This window comes from Chiloscyllium plagiosum, unplaced genomic scaffold (genome assembly GCF_037043375.1).
Source record: "Chiloscyllium plagiosum isolate Xiang-an unplaced genomic scaffold, Cpla_swu_hap1 HiC_scaffold_18, whole genome shotgun sequence".
Classification (NCBI taxonomy): Eukaryota; Metazoa; Chordata; class Chondrichthyes; order Orectolobiformes; family Hemiscylliidae; genus Chiloscyllium; species Chiloscyllium plagiosum.
The window spans coordinates 17,220,678-17,238,466 of record NW_028270156.1 but is presented as its reverse complement, the minus strand read 5'-3'; the positions used below and the strand labels follow the sequence as shown (position 1 = coordinate 17,238,466).

At 37.0% G+C, this 17,789-nt stretch overlaps 1 protein-coding gene across 2 annotated transcripts in view; it reads left to right on the top strand.

Annotated features, from left to right (window-relative positions):
* The window catches only part of api5 (apoptosis inhibitor 5), a 29,410-nt gene extending 11,949 nt beyond the window's left edge, over positions 1 to 17,461 (top strand). The window contains exons 2-14 of one of the 2 annotated variants that reach the window (XM_043705483.2): positions 398 to 559; positions 880 to 973; positions 4,081 to 4,146; positions 4,866 to 5,017; positions 7,300 to 7,506; positions 8,615 to 8,719; positions 9,220 to 9,309; positions 9,725 to 9,906; positions 14,065 to 14,158; positions 14,348 to 14,404; positions 15,004 to 15,080; positions 15,484 to 15,617; positions 16,209 to 17,461. In XM_043705483.2, coding sequence (XP_043561418.1) covers positions 398 to 559; positions 880 to 973; positions 4,081 to 4,146; positions 4,866 to 5,017; positions 7,300 to 7,506; positions 8,615 to 8,719; positions 9,220 to 9,309; positions 9,725 to 9,906; positions 14,065 to 14,158; positions 14,348 to 14,404; positions 15,004 to 15,080; positions 15,484 to 15,617; positions 16,209 to 16,288 — 1,500 coding nt within the window. In that variant the 3' untranslated portion in view covers positions 16,289 to 17,461. Of the gene's footprint in view, positions 1 to 397; positions 560 to 879; positions 974 to 4,080; positions 4,147 to 4,865; positions 5,018 to 7,299; positions 7,507 to 8,614; positions 8,720 to 9,219; positions 9,310 to 9,724; positions 9,907 to 14,064; positions 14,159 to 14,347; positions 14,405 to 15,003; positions 15,081 to 15,483; positions 15,618 to 16,205 lie in introns of both variants that reach the window. The other variant, XM_043705482.2, reaches the window with a different exon arrangement.
* The last annotated feature ends 328 nt before the right edge of the window (positions 17,462 to 17,789 follow it).

Genomic DNA, 17,789 nt, shown 5'->3' with positions numbered 1-17,789 from the left:
AAAATCTACCAATAAAAGAACATGTGAACCAATGAAGAGCTCATAATATTGCTGGATGGGTGCTGGGGAGTGAATGGAGAGAACCATGCATTGTTTAGAATGCAAGTAATTTATTCATTCAAGGGATGTGGGAATCCCTGGCAAGTTGAGCATTTATTGACTATCAGAAATTACTCCTGAGAAGGTGATGGTCACAATCTAAATTGTGCTTCTGATAAGATTTCTTTTGAAGTTACCTATTTCAAAACAGTGTTATAAAACCTAGCTTCTGAAAGTTCACAGTTCCACATAGGGTGCATCTCAATCTCTGCAACAAGTGATCTCTATTAAGCTGAATGATCTGAATATTTTGTGGGGCTTCTATCGAAGTATGGCAAAATGTATTTTTATTTTGCAGTACAAAGATGCATATCAGGGCATTCTTGATGGTGTGAAGAGTGGTGCCAAAGAGAAAAGATTGGCAGCGCAGTTTATTCCCAAGTTCTTCAAACATTTTCCTGAGTTGGCAGATAGTGCTATCAATGCCCAGTTGGATCTCTGTGAGGATGAAGATCTTTCCGTAAGGCTTATGTTCCTTTTCTATTTCAATCTGAATTTGTTGGTTTTGATTGGGTGGGTATGACAAGGTGAAAAAAGAGCATAAGACTGTATTCTTTTCTTTTGATTTTCCGTTTGGCATAAGTTTGGTTTCATTAATTTTGTTCAATTAACTTTCAAAAAGCAATACATTAGAAATTGTGTGCTCAGTGCTGAAGAATTAATGCTGAAATTTTGGAGAATTGTCATAAGAAAATATTAGATTGTCTAATACATATGATTAAGTAAATTTTGCATCATTGCAAATATGTAAAATCTAAGAGGGTGGAATTTTGTATTTAGATTCGTCGTCAAGCCATTAAAGAACTGCCTCAGTTTGCAACAGGTGAAAACCTACCAAGAGTTGCAGATATATTAACACAGCTTTTACAAACTGGTATGTGTTTTGTTTTTGATGTAGAGCTTTAGTTCACCTTGTGCTATTGTGAAAATTCCATTAAATATGTTACTTCTTACAAGATTAATAACAATGCTTTATATTGTATGAATGATGTTTGTACATTTTGTGATTTGATCTTTCTGCCTATGAAGTTGAACAAAGCAGGTGGAAAATGGTTAACTAGTCACCATTATTTCTTTGGGAAGAATTTTCTTTTTAACTGAATCCATATCAGTCTGAATTTGCGTAACTTAAACACGAGATATAGCAGTTTTTCCAGATTAAAGTTCATATTGTGGTTCTCCGTGGATCAATGTTGGCATCCTTTCTCTCCTTGAATTATATTAATATTATTGTACAAGGCACAATTTGAAAATTTGTAGATGACATCAAACATGAAAGTACTATGAGCTGAAAATTTTTTAAATCTTCAGTTGTCAGGTCCAGAGTCCCTGACAAGGCCAGCATTTGAGGCCCATTCCTTTTGCTGTTGAATTTGCTATTTTCAGATTGCAATTAACAGTCAACCACATTACTGAGATTCTGGAATCTAATGTAGTCCAGAACAGGTAAGGATAGCAGGTTTCTTTCCCTGAAGGATATTAGTGAACCAGGTGTATTTTTAAAACAATTAATAGTTTTTTGGCACATTATTAAACCTAGTTTCCAACTCCAAATTTATTTAATTGAATTTGCATTTCACCAGCTGCTGTGGTGGGATTTGATCCCATGTTCCAAGACCAGGGACTCTGGATTGCTACTCTAGTGATGTTACCATTACACCACCAACCTTTCCCATCCTCCATATGATGAATCTGTATATTCTCAAAATTGTTGCACCCTAAAAGGAAGCTGTTTAGCCCACTATGCCTGTGACGCGTCTCTAAGCATTATGATTCAATGGCATTCTCTTCCCTTTACCCCATATCTGTGCCACCTTGTTCTCAATTCTTTTATGAGAGTGAACAGGTTATTCTTTTATACTGTATCCATATCCCCCTCATAATATTGAAAGCAACCCCCAAAACCTCTGATTGATATTCACAACTGAAGTTCTTATCCTTGGAGCCATTCTCAGAAACCTCTTCTGCACTCTCTCCAGTGTACTCACATCCTTCCTAAAACATAGCACCCAAATCTGTAGACAATAATCTAGCTGAGGTCTAACTAATGTCTTCTACAAGTTTAGCATATGCCTCTATTCTGTCATCCTATTATAAAGCTTAAGTGAAAATATTAGGAGAGCTTCAACTTGAGTATTTGAACATCGCACTTTTGAAAGGATGCAAAAAAACCTAGAATGATTTCATGGATGAGGAACTAAAGTAAAAGATCGCTTGGAGTTGCTGGGGTGGTTCTCCTTTGAGAAACAAGGTTAAGAGGGTATTCACAAAAGGTTTCTGGATGAAGTAGTTTAGGAATAGCAGTTGGAGAAAGGGACGATTGAGAACCAGGGGCAGTGATTTAAGATGCTTGGCAGAAGAAACAATAGTGACGTGAGGAATGCACTAGTGTGTGGTGAAGGAACACTCAGTTCTGGGTTTCAGAATAGCACAGAATCATTTTTTGAAATGAAACATTTGCAACACTGCTATGGGTAAGTTGAAGAATGGGGACTTTGGCAATATTGCCAGGTGAGTTGTTGTTGGAGCAACCGGCTGCAGGAGCCATATGATCTCCACTGTGTTGTAATCGCTCCATGATTCTATTTATTATTGCTTAATCTAAAGGATGTGACTACCTCCTAGCTCAAAGTGTGATGGTAACTCTTTTATCCTTCCTAATATCCCTCAATGTTCATGCCTTGAGCACAGGCTGAACAATTTAATTGAATTCCTGTGAGATGCAGATACTTACCAGAGTTTTGGTCGCCCAGGGTTGCCAAATATTTAATTGTTGCTTGTCCTCCACCACCACCCCTGTTTGTGCTCTAACTTGCTTTTACGTGCTTTTTGTGTGCCTTGCCACTTGCTGATCATTCTTTTTCTATCACTCCACTCCAGTCTAATCTATTTTCTAGACCATGCAGTGTTTATGTATACTAACCTTCCTACTATTAAGGAAGTTTCACAGAAAATCTTAAAGCAATCATTCAGAGTCGCCATTTCTTTGTGAAAGAAATATCATATTTGACGAATTGATTAGAGATTTTTCAGAAAGAAATAAGCAATATAAATAACAGTGAACTGATGGATGTCCTGTACTTAGATTTGTAGAAGGTATTTGACAAGGTGCTATAAAACAAGAGCCCGTGGTGTAGGGAAAGATAGAGGATTAGCAGGCTATTCGGAAGCAGCAAATGGACATAAATGCATTTTTGGATTGGCAGGATGTGATGAGTGTTGGGACATAAGTGGAGCAGCAATGATTTAGAGTCTACGAAAATGACTTGGATAAAGGGTCAAATATATGATTGCTAAATTTGCGTAAAGAGGTAGTAGTCTAAGTTGTGAAGAGGTCATAAGTCTGCAGAAGAATATAGTTGGTTTAACTGGGTGGAAAATAATTGGCAAATGAAGTATGATTTGGGAAAATGGACTTGTCAACTTTAACAGAAAATGATAAAGCAGTGTATTATTCAAATCTAGAAAGATTACAGAACTGAGAAGCACAGAAGGATCTGGATGTCCTGGTACGTGAATCTTAAAACCTTTTATGGTAAATGTATGTTGTTGACTACTAAGGGTATCAGAGTCGAAAAGTATGGTGCTGGAAAAGCACAGCAGGTCAGACAGCATCTGAGGAGCAGGAGAATCGACGTTTCGGACATAGGCCCTTCATCCTTCACAATCCATTCAGCTTTGATTTTATTGAACAAGCTTGAGGAGCCAACTCTTGCTCCTAAGTCATATGTTTGTATGTGATTGCATTTCACATTATTCCTAACTTGATTGTTTTGTGCTTTGAAAACCATAAGCTCAATTATTTTGCAGCACAAATTCAATTTATCATCTAGGATTTTTAAAAAATCTGAAGCAGTTAAGGGCTGTTGGATTAAGTTTATCTTTAATGTGGTTTTTATCAGTTCACGTTAAGGAGAAATGATTTCTAAACCTTGCAGTTACTTTCTGTTCTGAATTACAAGAACTTCCTCTTTCTTGCAGATGATAGTGCGGAGTTCAATTTGGTTAATAATGCATTAATATGTATATTCAAGATTGATGCCAAAGGTAACTGTCATTTTCTTTCTAATTATTGCGACTATTTTACTAACCTACATGTTACTTGAATAAAAGTTCTGTGAAATGGTATGAAGATAGAATGGCTGTTTCAAGCTATACTTGGACACAAAACAAGTTTTTTTTCTATTATTGTTCATTTAGTACACACTGTTGAACATGTAGTTTGTTTGGAGAAGGCGCACAAAATTGAAAAGTTTAGTGTGTCAGTTTCTATTATTTAAGATTGTCATAATGGCGGAGGAAGCCATTTATCTTTCAACTAGCTTGAATTTGTCAGAGTGAAATGTTATCTAGTAGCAATTATTAAGACTGACAAATTATCTACCTGTAATAAGATGTGAAATGGGAAAAAAATTAAACATTTAGAAATTGCAGGAAAATTAGTATGACTGAGAAGAAAAATTAAAACCAGCAACAGTCTTTTTTTAAATGTTAAGTACTGACATTTGTAAAATCTTTAGAGTTGAGGAGGCTAATTAGGGCTGGAGGCATAAGGTTACTCTTAGGCATAATATTGACAAGTATTTAAATTTGAATCATTTGATATATTATGAAAATGCATTCTGAAATACCAGTTTTTTGAGTGGACATCTGTACCACTTGGTTATTATTGGCTAATCCTTTACCTCTTTTACAAACTTTCATGGTAGTAGGTCCACACTGAGTTTAAAATTAATTGTGTTCTTAATTTTCCCTGTTACCAAAAGGAACCTTAGGTGGTCTTTTCACACAGATAATACAAGGGGAGGATATTGTGCGAGAGCGTGCGATAAAGTTCCTTTCTACAAAACTGAAGGTAGTACCAGAGGAAGTTATGACCAAAGAAGTAGAAGAATACATTTTTGTGGAGTCCAAAAAGGTAACTCATTAATCAAGCAATATCTATGTAATTGCTATTGGGAAATTTCTAACGGTTCTTATATTTAATAGATTGACTAAATACTCCTTGTAATTAGTCTCAGGTGACCATTAAAAAAACAAACCGTGGTACTCTCAAAAGTGAGCAAGACAGGAACAGTATTCCTGGGTGATTTTCTGGTTCTGGTTGAAGTAAAGCTGTTCATGTAGTGCAACTGTTCACTGTGTTTGCAACAGAGCAGATTCCCAGATTCCTCATAATTGTGTGCTAGAAAAACTGTACTCTGTTCTTGAATTGAAGTAGCAATGAAGGACTCTCTTCAACCAGTCCCCTCGTGTGACGTGATTAAACTACCAGCGTCTGTCACTAATGAGAGAGCAGTCCTATGGTCTGATAAGACTTCGGTGACTTTACTTATACCTATATCCTTTCTGTATTTGAGGGGCTGTTCAGTACAGTAAATGATCTAAATTGTGAACTAGGTTGTGTGGCTTTGGAAATTGCAAGACTCTCTTTAGACAGTCAGTGCTTTACAATCAGTTACTTTGTCAGTCGATTAATTACTTTGAAAGCATTGTAATTAGCGTTTTGTAGATGCAGGCATAGGTATTGTTTTTAGAGAGATGAGGTGACGCTGGACATTTCTGAGAACTCAATGTAAAACAGTATTGTGGAATGAACGTATTTTTATAACCTGTAACTACATGTTTGAATACTGGTCAGAATTTGTATGAATTAGTGGAGATTGCTTTTTCCTTGTACCTAACAGGACTGATTATGTATCTGCATTCCAACAGATGGCAGTGATTTAAGAACATAACTCACTACCAATACCTTCTCAAGTGTAACTAGAAATAAATTGCCAAAGTAATCAATTTCAGAATTGCTCTGAGATTTGATCAGAAATTCCTTGGAACCAATCCCAATTTGCTGCCTAACTAGCCAAAATGTTGTTTATGCATATCAACAGGATTTCTGCTGCACGTCTGGCAATGTTATATTAGTGATGGGCATCAAATGGTGGCCTGCTAGTGACTCCACATCCCAGGAAATAATTTTTTTTTAAATTCACATTTTAGGTAGTTAACCTTTTGTCACAGCACTTTCTGGTATGGAGTTCTCCTAATATTGTAAAATGTACTAACAAAGGAATTAAGGATTTTAGAGGGCAGGCAGGAAAGTGGGTAAAACTTTGCGTCGTTTGATACATTATCAAAGGTTTAATGGATCATAAAATGCATTCTGAAATACCAGCTTTTTGAGTGGACATATGTATCTCTTGGTTATTATTAACTAATCCTGTGCCTCTTTTACAAACTTGCATGTTAGTAGATCCACACTGAGTTTAAAATTATTTGGGGTGAGAAATAATCTTCTCAAACAGTGGAGCATGCTTGATGGACTGAATGACTGTCATCTGCTCCTATTTCTTAAAATTTTCACTGAACTTAATGTTTTGTATAAGGCAGGGCATGACTGGAAAGGGTATATGTCATTGCTTCAATTCACCTTGAGATTCAGTACAATCTCAAATAGTGTGATTTGGAATCCATTGCAGTTGCTAATAATGAGAGGAATCAAACATGCTATCTTATTTTCAAACAATAATAATGCCACCAGCAAATGTCAGTGGAAGTAGATTGGACATATATTTAAGCACCTATTGCAGGTGTTTTCTTTTTGCACAAAAGAGTTGTGAATGATAATTCATTAATTAAGGAAAATCTCAGCAGGTCTGGCAGCATCTGTAAGGAGAGATGGCAAAGCTTTGGCAAAGGGTCTGTTAGACTCTAAACATCAGCTCTTTTCTCTCCTTACAGATGCTGCTAGACCTGCTGAGATTTTCCAGCATTTTCTCTTTTGGTTTCAGATTCCGGCATCTGCAGTAATTTGCTTTTATTCCTTATTGAAGTCCTTTTTCTGATGTGCACCATAATGAATTTGCAGTATCAAAGTATTTACTGGTTCCAAAAAAATCCATATAATTGAGTACTAATAGCTTTTATGTTCTTCATATATTTTTTACTCATTTCTGCTACTTGATATTTAAAAGACAAATATTAAAAAGAAAATCAGTCCAAAGTATACTTTTCATTCACTTTCTTTTTTTTATTTTGGACTGGATAGAACTGAAAAGCTCTTAGAGTTGGGCAGCCTAATTTACATATTTTCAATGATGAACATGTCCCCTACCCTCCACCTCAAGGTTTTTCAGTGCAAGAAGGTATTTTGTAGCGAGGGTCATCTTATTCCAGATATATATGAAATTATTTTGTTTTTAGGTACTGGATGATGTGACAGGAGAGGAGTTTGTTTTATTCATGAAGATTCTGTCCAGCCTTAAGAATCTTCAGACAGTAAGTGGTCGACAACAGCTGGTGGAGCTGGTGGCTGAACAGGCAGATTTAGAGCAGGTGTTTAATCCTGCAGATCCAGATTCTGTGGACAGACTACTACAGTGCACAAGACAGGCAGTTCCACTTTTTTCGGTAAGACTAAACTTAATTTGTGTATTTCAGAATTGTTGATCTGTGTTGTTTTCTGGCATGTCATGTGCTGTGTAATTGGGATGAACTTGAGATTTTGCATTTGAATTTCAGTTAACATGTAAAAAGAAATCTTTGAATCAGTTGTCACAAATAGCCGTTTGAAAGTGAGAAAAGCCTAGAGTTTTACTTGTCCCTGAGTCTCAATCAGAAACTTGAAGTTTTGGGTGCTCTCAATGTCGCATTTAAAAAAAAGATTAACTTTCACAATCTATTCTGTCTTTTAATGGATCAGATATAACTATGCAGACTTTAATCATCTCTCAGTTAAATGATTAGCATTCATCCATGTCATCCAACATTTCAGCAGTCATACTTTATTCATGTCTTTCAAATGGACTTGAATATGTCAATTTTGGATATTTCATACTGCTGTTGAAGAGTTCTTAAGAGTAGCAAGGATAATTTGTGAAGTGCTTAGTCAAACTATTGCCAGGTACAAGGAATGGATTTTCAAGTAGAAATTGAGCTCCTCTCAAACAAAATGGAGAGAATTTCATCATGCCAGTAGTTGGAGAATTGTAGCTAATCATCAGCTTAATGTTGGCAGAGTTTCCAAATAGTGTCATAAATGGAATTAGAAACTGCAGAGCGGCAAAGTTGAGTATTGTTTATGCACCTGTGAAACCTGATCGCACATTTATGGGTGGTAAATGCTTTGCCAAAGTGTATAATGTAAGCAAGTGCAGTACTGAAAACAATAGCCTCTGTTATATATTTGCTTAAACTTTCTGTATGTTTTACGACTAATAAAATTGTCAAGCTTTAGAATGGACTTTGCAACTTAATTAAAGTGCATTGTATGGTATGTGTTTTACATTAAAAGCCTTTCCCATAACTCTACAAGTATATAATGCTGCTTAACTATATTGTGAAGCGAATTGTAAAGTTAGAATATGTTCCATAAAATGCCTTGGATAAATATTAGCATAAACGCGCTGGTTGATTCTTGACTAACTTAAAATCGTTATTTAAAAATGCAGTAAATTTAGAAAGAAGTGGTTACTTTAGCCTTGTCTTGTGCATTGTTTTATTTGTGCTTATTTTTCAGAAAAATGTCCATTCAACCAGATTTGTCACCTATTTTTGTGAACAAGTACTACCAAACCTCAGCTCTCTTACCAGCCCAGTAGAAGGTCTTGACATTCAGTTGGAGGTAAGGTGTAAACCAAATTAATTTACTGTTTATAACCCATTATAAAGTATTTGTGAGCCATGTGTAAAAGTTTCTTTGTAACTGGCTCTCTCCTCTGCATACTCACATCCCCATTCCCCTAGCACATGCACTTTGAAAGATGTTTTTCCAATTGAAAAAGCATGTTCCTCTGGATCTGTGCCAATGGTTTTGCACATTCCACTGTAATGATGGAGGCCTGTAGCCACTTGCACCCCCTGGAAGTTCCAACCCTATCCATTACTGCACACCAGATCAGGCATGCGCGCACACCTCCATACTCCCTCTCTCTTCTCTTCTCATTCCCCCATCTCCCCGCCAATGTAGCTCCTCAAAATGTTGACATAATGTTGCAAATTAGATTCAAATCAAGGTCCATTGCAGAATTCTCCATAGGTTTGTATTCAAGGTTTATTGTTTAGCAGTACTTTACTGTTTTTTTTTCAATTCTTCAGTGACAGTTCAATATTTTAATCTTGCAGGTTTTAAAGTTGCTGGGAGAAATGACACCTTTCTGTGGTGATATGGAAAAGTTAGAAAGTAACTTAAAACAGTTATTTGAAAAATTGCTGGTAAGCAACTTTTTCTGGAAAATGTAATTTTTTTTAAATTCAGTCACTGCAAATATTTTAGAGCCACACATTTTTGAATCATTCTTTGCTGATCACATTATTTGTTCATTTCACAATTTCTATTCTGCATTATATCAACATTTCATTCAGACTAAATTTTACAAGACAGAAGAAGAAACTTCACATTTGGCTTAAGCTGATTTCTTACAAAGCAGATGGCTTTGTCAAGCACTTGCTGAAATATTTATCTGGTTTGAATTGTTAATGGTTTCATAGGCATGGAACAGATCAACATTTTACGAACTACAGCTGCATGAAAATTGTACATTTGAAGATTGTGCAGCCTCATGTGAATACTTGTGCGCAAACACATGAGAAAACATGTTATGTAACTTTGAATTTTGTAAAAACCTAGGAATATATGCCATTACCTCCAGAAGAAGCAGAAAATGGTGAAAACGCAGGCAATGAGGAGCCAAAGCTACAGTTCAGCTATGTTGAATGTCTGTTATTTGGCTTTCATCAACTTGGAAAGAAGCTTCCTGATTTCCTCACAGCTAAACTCAATGCAGATCGACTGAAGGATTTCAAAATAAGGTGGGGCAAATGTTATTTATGTTTATGTTATTCTACTAAAAGTTGTTCTGTGATAGTAAACTGACTTGATTATGATCATTCAATTTTGGTTGTCCAGTCATTTCAAGGTATGTGATTTAACTCAAATTACTATTTGCAAAATTCATTTGCCAAAAAGTTGTAATGGGTGCATAGTTTGCATGCTAGATAGCTCAGACTTAATTACTGGTGCTTTAGAACTGCATTTGATAATATCAAGAGGCTAGAAATCTGGGATTGTTCTCCTTAAAGTAGACATGAGTAAGAAATTTGATAGTTCCTCAAAACCATGGAGCTTAATTGATTAAATGAGAAACTGTTTCCATTGTCAGATTGACCAGTAGCAATAGAACACAAACTTAAGTTATTTAAAGAACTTAAACCAACATTAGGAATTATTTTGACGTATATAAAGTTGTTGATGATCTGGAATGCTCTGGCCAACTAAGGTGGTAGAAGCAGTTTTCAAAAGGAAATGAAATAAATGAAAGGGGAAAGGCTTGCAGGCCTTTGAGAAAGAGTGAGTAAGTGGGACCACTTCAATAACTTGATCAAGGAATTGGCATAGGTCCGTTAGGCTGAATGATTTCTTCTGCTGTACCATTATATGATTGTATTAGCATATCACTGGCATAGAAAAATAGGTAAGAGCATTAGTAGGCTATTTGGCCCTTTTGAGCCTGCACTGCCACTCTGTACGAACATGGATAATCATTGAGCTCAATTCTCCCAATCCTGCCCTCCTCCCATATCCTGTGATCCCCTAAGCCTCACAGCACCAGGGTCCCATGTTCGATTTCAGCCTCGGGTGATTGTCTGTGTGGAATTTGCGCATTCTCCCCGTGTCTGTGTGCGTTTCCTTCGGGTGCTCCGGTTTCCTCTCACAATCCAAAGATGTGCAGGTCAGGTGAATTGGTCATGTTAAATTGCCCACTAGTGTTAGTGTTAGGAGGGAAATGGTTCTGGGTGGGTTACTTTTCGGAGGGTCGGTGTGGACTGGTTGGGCCGAAGGGCCTGTTTCCACACTGTAAGGAACCTAACCTGATCTAAAAGCTATATCTGCTACCTCCTTAAAAATGTGCAATGTTTTGGCCTCACCCACTTTTCGTCAATTCCACAGAATCTCCATTCTCTGGGTCAAGAAACCCTCCTCATCTCATTCATAAAAGTTTACCCCTTATTCTTAAATTGTCCCCAGTCTGAACTCCCCCAATATCAAGAACATTCTTCCTGCAGCTAACCTGCCCAGTCCTGTTAGAATTTTCTATATTTCTGAAAGATTTCTCCCCTCATTCTTCTAAACACCAATGAATATAATCCTAACTAACTTGTATATTAATCCTGCCATTCCAGGAATCAATTTGGTAAACCTTCACAACACTACCTTTATAACAAATACATCCTTCTTTCGGTAGGAGACCAAAACTGTGTATATGTTCTAGGTGTGACCTCACCAGTGCCCTGTATAATTGCAGCATGACATTCTTGTTACTCTAATCATCTAGCTATGTAGGATCAACCTAAAGTTTGCCTGCTTTAATGCCAGCTGCACCTGCATGCTTACTTTCAGCTACTCCCTATTTCTGCCGTAGTGGATAATCTCTCATTATCAGCATTATACAGTATTTGCTTACTCACTCAACCTGTCTAAATCACACTGCAACTTTTCTACATCCTCCTCATAGCTCATCCTTCAACCATTTTTCATCTGCAAATTGAGATATTAAAAATGTTTCTTCATCTAATCATTAACATATATTGTGAATTGCTGGGGTCCTAGCACCGATCCTAGTGCCCCTCTGGTCGCTGTCTGCCATTTAGAAACAGACCCACTTATTCTCACTCTGTTTCCTGTCTGCTAACCAATTTTTTATCCATCTCAAAACACTACCCGCAATTACAAGCACTTAAATTTTATACATTAATTTCTTATTTGGGACTTTGTCAGGAGTCTTCTAGAGGCCCAAATAAACCACAAACATTGGCTCCTCCAGTCAACTCTTCACGTTACATCCTGTAATCCTAATAGATTTATCAAGCATCATTTCTGTTTTAGAAATCCATGTTGACTGTTTGATCCTACCCATGTTTTCTCAATGCACTGCTATAAATTTCTGGATAAATGAAGCTCTAGAATTTTCCCCTCTACCAACATCATACTTGCTGGTCCGTAATTCCCTGTGTTCTCTCTAACTCCCTTTTTTTTTTAAATAGTGGCGTTACTTTAGCTACCTTCATATTTGTAGAAACTATTCCAGAATCTTTGAGGATGGTCATCAATGTATCTGCTATTTCTCGGGTCACATCCTTAACTACTCTGGGATGTAGATTGTCAGGTTCTGTAGATTTTCAGCCTTCAACACAATTAATTTCTCAACACCATTTCTCTACTGATGCAGAATTGCTTCCGCTTGTTTCCTTTTACTGAGCACTGTTCGCGTCATTTCTGGTTTCCTTTTTGAAGACAAGTGAAGTATGAATTTAGTTTGGGGAAAGTGAGGACTGCAGATGCTGGAGATCAGACTCAAAAAATGTGGTGCTGGAAAAGCACAGCCAATCAGGCAGCATCCGCGGAGCAGGAGAGTCGACGTTTCAAGCATAAGCTTATCCTGGTGAAGAGCTTATGCACAAAACGTCGACTCTCCTGCTCCTCGGATATTGCCTGACCAGCTGTGCTTTTCCAGCACCACACTCTGAGTTTGGTTTGTCCGTCATTTCTTTGTTCCCTATTATAATTTCCCCCATTTCTGACCAGGGATCTATATTAATTTTCACCAAACCTTTTCTCGATCCATACCCTTAGAAACTTTTACAGTCGGTTCTTATGTTCCCTGCAAGATTACTCTCATACCCTATATTCCCTCTTCTTGATCAATCCTTGGTACTCCTTTGCTGACTCTTAACTGATCCTAATCTTCATGTTCATTGTTCTTTCTTGCCAATTTGTATGTCTCTTCCTATCTCTAACCTCCCTTGTAAGCTGTGATTTGGCCACTGTTCTTTTTGCATTCTGGTGTGTTGTGGAATAGGCCAGACTACTCAAAACATTCTTAAGCTAAGACTTAAACCTAGACAAAGTTGACTACGAGATTTTAAAACGGACAAAAAATGTATTCACAAAATTACGCAATGAAACACAAAGAACAGAATAAAGAACCCCTACAGAACTCAAGCTATCCAGCTAGACTTAATTATGCTGTTCTGATTACACACAACAGTCCCAATAAGCAAACTCCCTTTAAAAACCAGTATAAACGGAACACATGCTGCAGGTTGAAATTGAAGGGCAGAAAAGAGAGAGAGTTTCCAACAGCTCCCTGTTAAACTTCCCAGTTCAAGACTGAATTAAAACTGCTCAGCTCAGCTAGCTACAGAGCTGACCACTCCCCTCTCTTTATACAGGTCACTTCTAAAGCATGACGATTTTGGCCTGAAGTCTTATCTGTTTATGTATAAACAAAATCCTTTTCATCTTTGTACCAAACCAGACTGATCGGGGTCCGGCCCGGTTTATTGCCCCTCTTAAAAAATTCAAGGATAGAGTCTCCTTGAGCCAGGAACAGCTTTTAGAAAAAAAGGGACTAGATTTGTGACAGGTGCCAGACAGGAATACACAATTATTGTTGTTTACCTATTTGCTGTTTGAATATTTGTTATTCCTTTCACTAACATTTCCCAACCTATTATAGCCATTGTAGTTTCCCCTATTCAGATTCAGGAGGTTTTTCTCCATCTTGATAACTTCTGTCACGCTATGTTTGCTCATCCCCAGGCTATCTCTCACAACTGCGTTGCCAATTATTCCTTTCTCATGGCTTAATACCAAGCCTCAGGTGGTCTGTTCTCTCATTGATTCCTCAACATGCTTCAGTTTAGATTTGTGACAATGATACTCTGTGTTCCTTCAATCAAGTTTCCTCTCTTCTGAACTCCAGTAGAAAGAAGTTCAGTTTGCTCAACTTTTTCTCATTAAAAAAAGCTACTCGTATGCCTCTCCTGCACGTTATTGTGTTGTTGCAGTCCTCCTCAGTGACCATAATGGCCACAATATTGGATTTGAACTTTAATCTTGGAACTTAAAGGACAGTGTGGAATATATTGCAGTCCCCTCTGATTTTAATTGTATACTTTTATGTTCAGATTACAGTATTTTGCAAGAGGTTTACAAGTTTATATCAGACAACTACGTCTTGCTTTACAAGGAAAAACAGGTGAAGCTTTGAAAACAGAAGAGGTATGTATTCTAGCCAGTTGTTATCTTTCAAACTTAAATAAGGAGACTTGGGAGAAACTTAGATACTTCTGGTAACTACGTTGTATGAAATTGTTTCTTAGAGCAGAATTGTGCAGTTTGTAGCCATGTGTTTTGGAATATATCTCCAACAAAATGTATCTTTCACAAAGTGTTGTTTCTTTCCAACAGAACAAAATTAAAGTTGTTGCATTGAAGATAACCAATAACATTAATGTTCTCATCAAGGTAATCATTTTTATAATACTGATTGCAGAAAAGGGCAACTTTGTTATTTTGGGATTTCGTGCAGCTAAAAATTGATTATTGTTCCTGTCAAAGCCTGGCACACAGTCTAAAATGCTGTCATAACAGTATTTTTGTAAAGGGGGGTTGATGTTTTAAAAACAAATTGTAAAGAGAAGCTAAAGTATTGCACGGCCATGTGCATATACCTGCCTTGATTGGATGGAAATCTTTAAATGCTTTATTTAATGCCTTGTCCATTTGTGCAGTTAGGCAAATAGATTGAATTATGATTTCCTTTCTGGATGGCATAGATGAATTCTGTAAACTGACCAGATCGGATAGCTCATTTGGCTGAATAGAATGCAGTGCATACTAGTGCCAACAGTGCGGGTTCAGTTCCTACACTGACTGAGGTTATCACGAGCATTCTGCCTTCTCATCCTTGCCCCTAGCCTGAGGCATGGTGACCCTGCGGTTAAACTCACTATTAGTCCTGTCTTTCTAATAAGAGCACAGCCTTATGATCCCCTGGGACTATGGTGACTTTATCTTACTGATCTGAAAAGGCATTGAGTAATTTGCACATTTCTTTTGGTTAGGATCTGTTCCACAACCCTCCCTCTTATAAAAGCACAGTCACCCTTTCTTGGAAGCCTGTACAGAAGGCTGAAGTAGGGTAAGATTATCCTTGTATCTCCTGTCGTGGTATGCTGTTTTCGTTTCTCACAAATAAACTAACTGTAAGAAATTGCACTTAAACTATGTTCACTTTGAACTGTGTCACACTATGGATATGTGTTTTTATACAAAATCTCTGGAATAAAACTTGTATTTACTTGAGTGTTTTAAGATTAAGATCATAGTTGTTGGTTTGTCTACCTTTATTAGTTTTCTTTCAATTGCACAATATGAGTTGACAAAGAGGAACTTCCCAAGAGCTTTAGGTAGGCAAGGGTAAAAGACCAATGACCACAATAATAAAATACTTAATTTCTGCATTGTCAGAATGCTGCTTGTCAGAATTGAGTAACTTTATTTAATAGGAATGTCAAGGATAATCATGTGTTTCATGTTAATAGGCAAAAACGAATGGCTGAGGAAAACACTTCATCCCCTCCGAAGAAACAATCCCCAGCACAAAAACGGGATACCAGGCAGATTTACAATCCACCCAGTGGCAAATACAGCAGTAATCTTGGTAATTTCTCCTATGGTAAGCTGTGTAAATCCAATTGTAGATCTAGCAATTTAGTTTTTCTATAATGATGTAACAACTTGAATAGCATCATTGGTGGAATGAGAGTTTATCTGTAAGCTACTAAGTGACTAGATTTCTCTTCTCAGTGGTGCTATTGTGGAGAAAATGACACGTACAAAACTCTTAAATGTTCTGGCAATGTGACCGGAGAAAGCATCGTTGTCTAGTGCGCACCCTGTATTTGATAGCTGGGCCAGAGCAGCATTGATTGAATTTGGATCTAGTTGGCTTCTTCATTTAGCTTATTTTTTCAATAGAGAGAGTAAATAACTAGGAAAGCAATTCATACCTTTGGAGGCAGAAGAGGCCAGAAGTAATATAATGTTCTTCTGAATTTTTCTTACCTTGGCTAGTTAATTTGGAAAAGGAATAACTTGTTAGGATAAAAGGTTTAAGTTAAGTGTCAAATTTTGTGTAAACTGTATGCTCATGTGACAAGTAGATGCTTGTGTAATTCAGTATAATTTTCATACCTTAACAATGTTATTCAAGTTGCAATTAGATAAGAAAACTCATCAAGCATACTTTTTCCTTTTTCTGTAGCAGAACAACGAGGAGGTTTCCGTGGAGGTAGAGGTCGAGGCTGGGGTGGACGAGGAAATCGTGGCAGGGGACGTCTCTATTAGAACGAAAGGCTCCTTCACCATTGTCCATTGTGCAGTAGTTACTGTGTATTATAATCTTGGGATTGCTACACAGCACCTATAAGAACAGCTAGTAGCCTTCAAAGGAGAATTCTGTATTTAAGAAAACCTAATTCCTAGGAGATACCTTTGTACATTTCGATCTATGTTTATATGTGGGAATGTGAAACTGTTTTTCCAAGCCCACACAATTGTTCTGAAATGTGCTTTTAATTTCTTTTTCTTTGTTTTATACTGCAGTTCTGACATTTATAATAATTGTAGGCTGGAAGGAATTTTCAAAACATAAAGCACAGCAACAATTGACATTCCAAAATCCATCTTGGCAAAAGCAGTAGGATAATTTGAAATATGGTAGGAAATTTATGAGTAACTCTCGTTATGCTACATGTTCTCCAACTGGCAGTTTCCCACTATGTGATATAAAATCTGCATTTGCAGCAATATTTGAAAATAGTCCTTTTGTGATCTCTGGCCAGTATGGGAAATTTCAAGCCATTCTGAATTCCCAGTGCCATTGTTTATTTCCAAATAAATATGTGCCGCTAGACAAAGTAGCATCATGGTAACAGTTCATGAGAAGACTCTTGCAGCACTAGCACTTCCAAACTTTGGATTTCATGCTCCTCATGTTGAAATACCTAACTTTTTAATTCCCTACAATAGAATCCTACTCTGATAGTAGATTGGCAGTGGTTTTCAAAGGCTGGCTAACAATTGATAGGAACTTCAAAATGTTTCTTTTCCCCAATTTCTCTCTCTGGATTATGTTTTGCCTTTTCGCAGTAGTTCACTGCTTCCTGATTGAAATTGGTGAATTTAATTTGTGTCAAAACTATGGTTAGAAGCACACTGGTATAGCGGAATATTCATATACAGTGTGCTCCTCCATTGGGGCTGGGTCAGGAGTTCTTCTGAATTTAGGCAGATGCAACCCAAACTCAGTTCAGTATGTATCCTTCGGCAAATGAATGGCACTATCCCTATTGATGAACATAAGACTTCATGCTGTGATAAAACTACTTAGTGCTGTGCAGTATTTACATAACCTGTTGCATTTTTATGATCTGTGTGGATTAATTGTTGAGTGCTATAGTACTGAAGTACTGTATTCAAAAAGTACCTGTAGTTTTAAAAAAAGAATGATTTGCTTGATTCCAAAGCTTTGTCTGCATTTGTGCTTTGATCCCAACTTCATTGCCCGAGCTGCGTGGCCGATAATTTTTTGACAGCAATATTACTTTATTGTGCGTTTGCATCGTCATGAGGTAAGTTTGCTAATCTATTCTTGTCCATTCTTCAGTTTTCATCCTCTGTCCCAGTAAACTGACAACTAACAACTTTCTTACACTAATGTTTTTTTCTGATCATTATATGTATATATTTTAAAATGAGAACGAAAACCATTGCATTATTAGGCCGAACACCATATCTATATAACAGAATCATATACGGTTTGATTGGGGTTTTGAGCAAACCTATG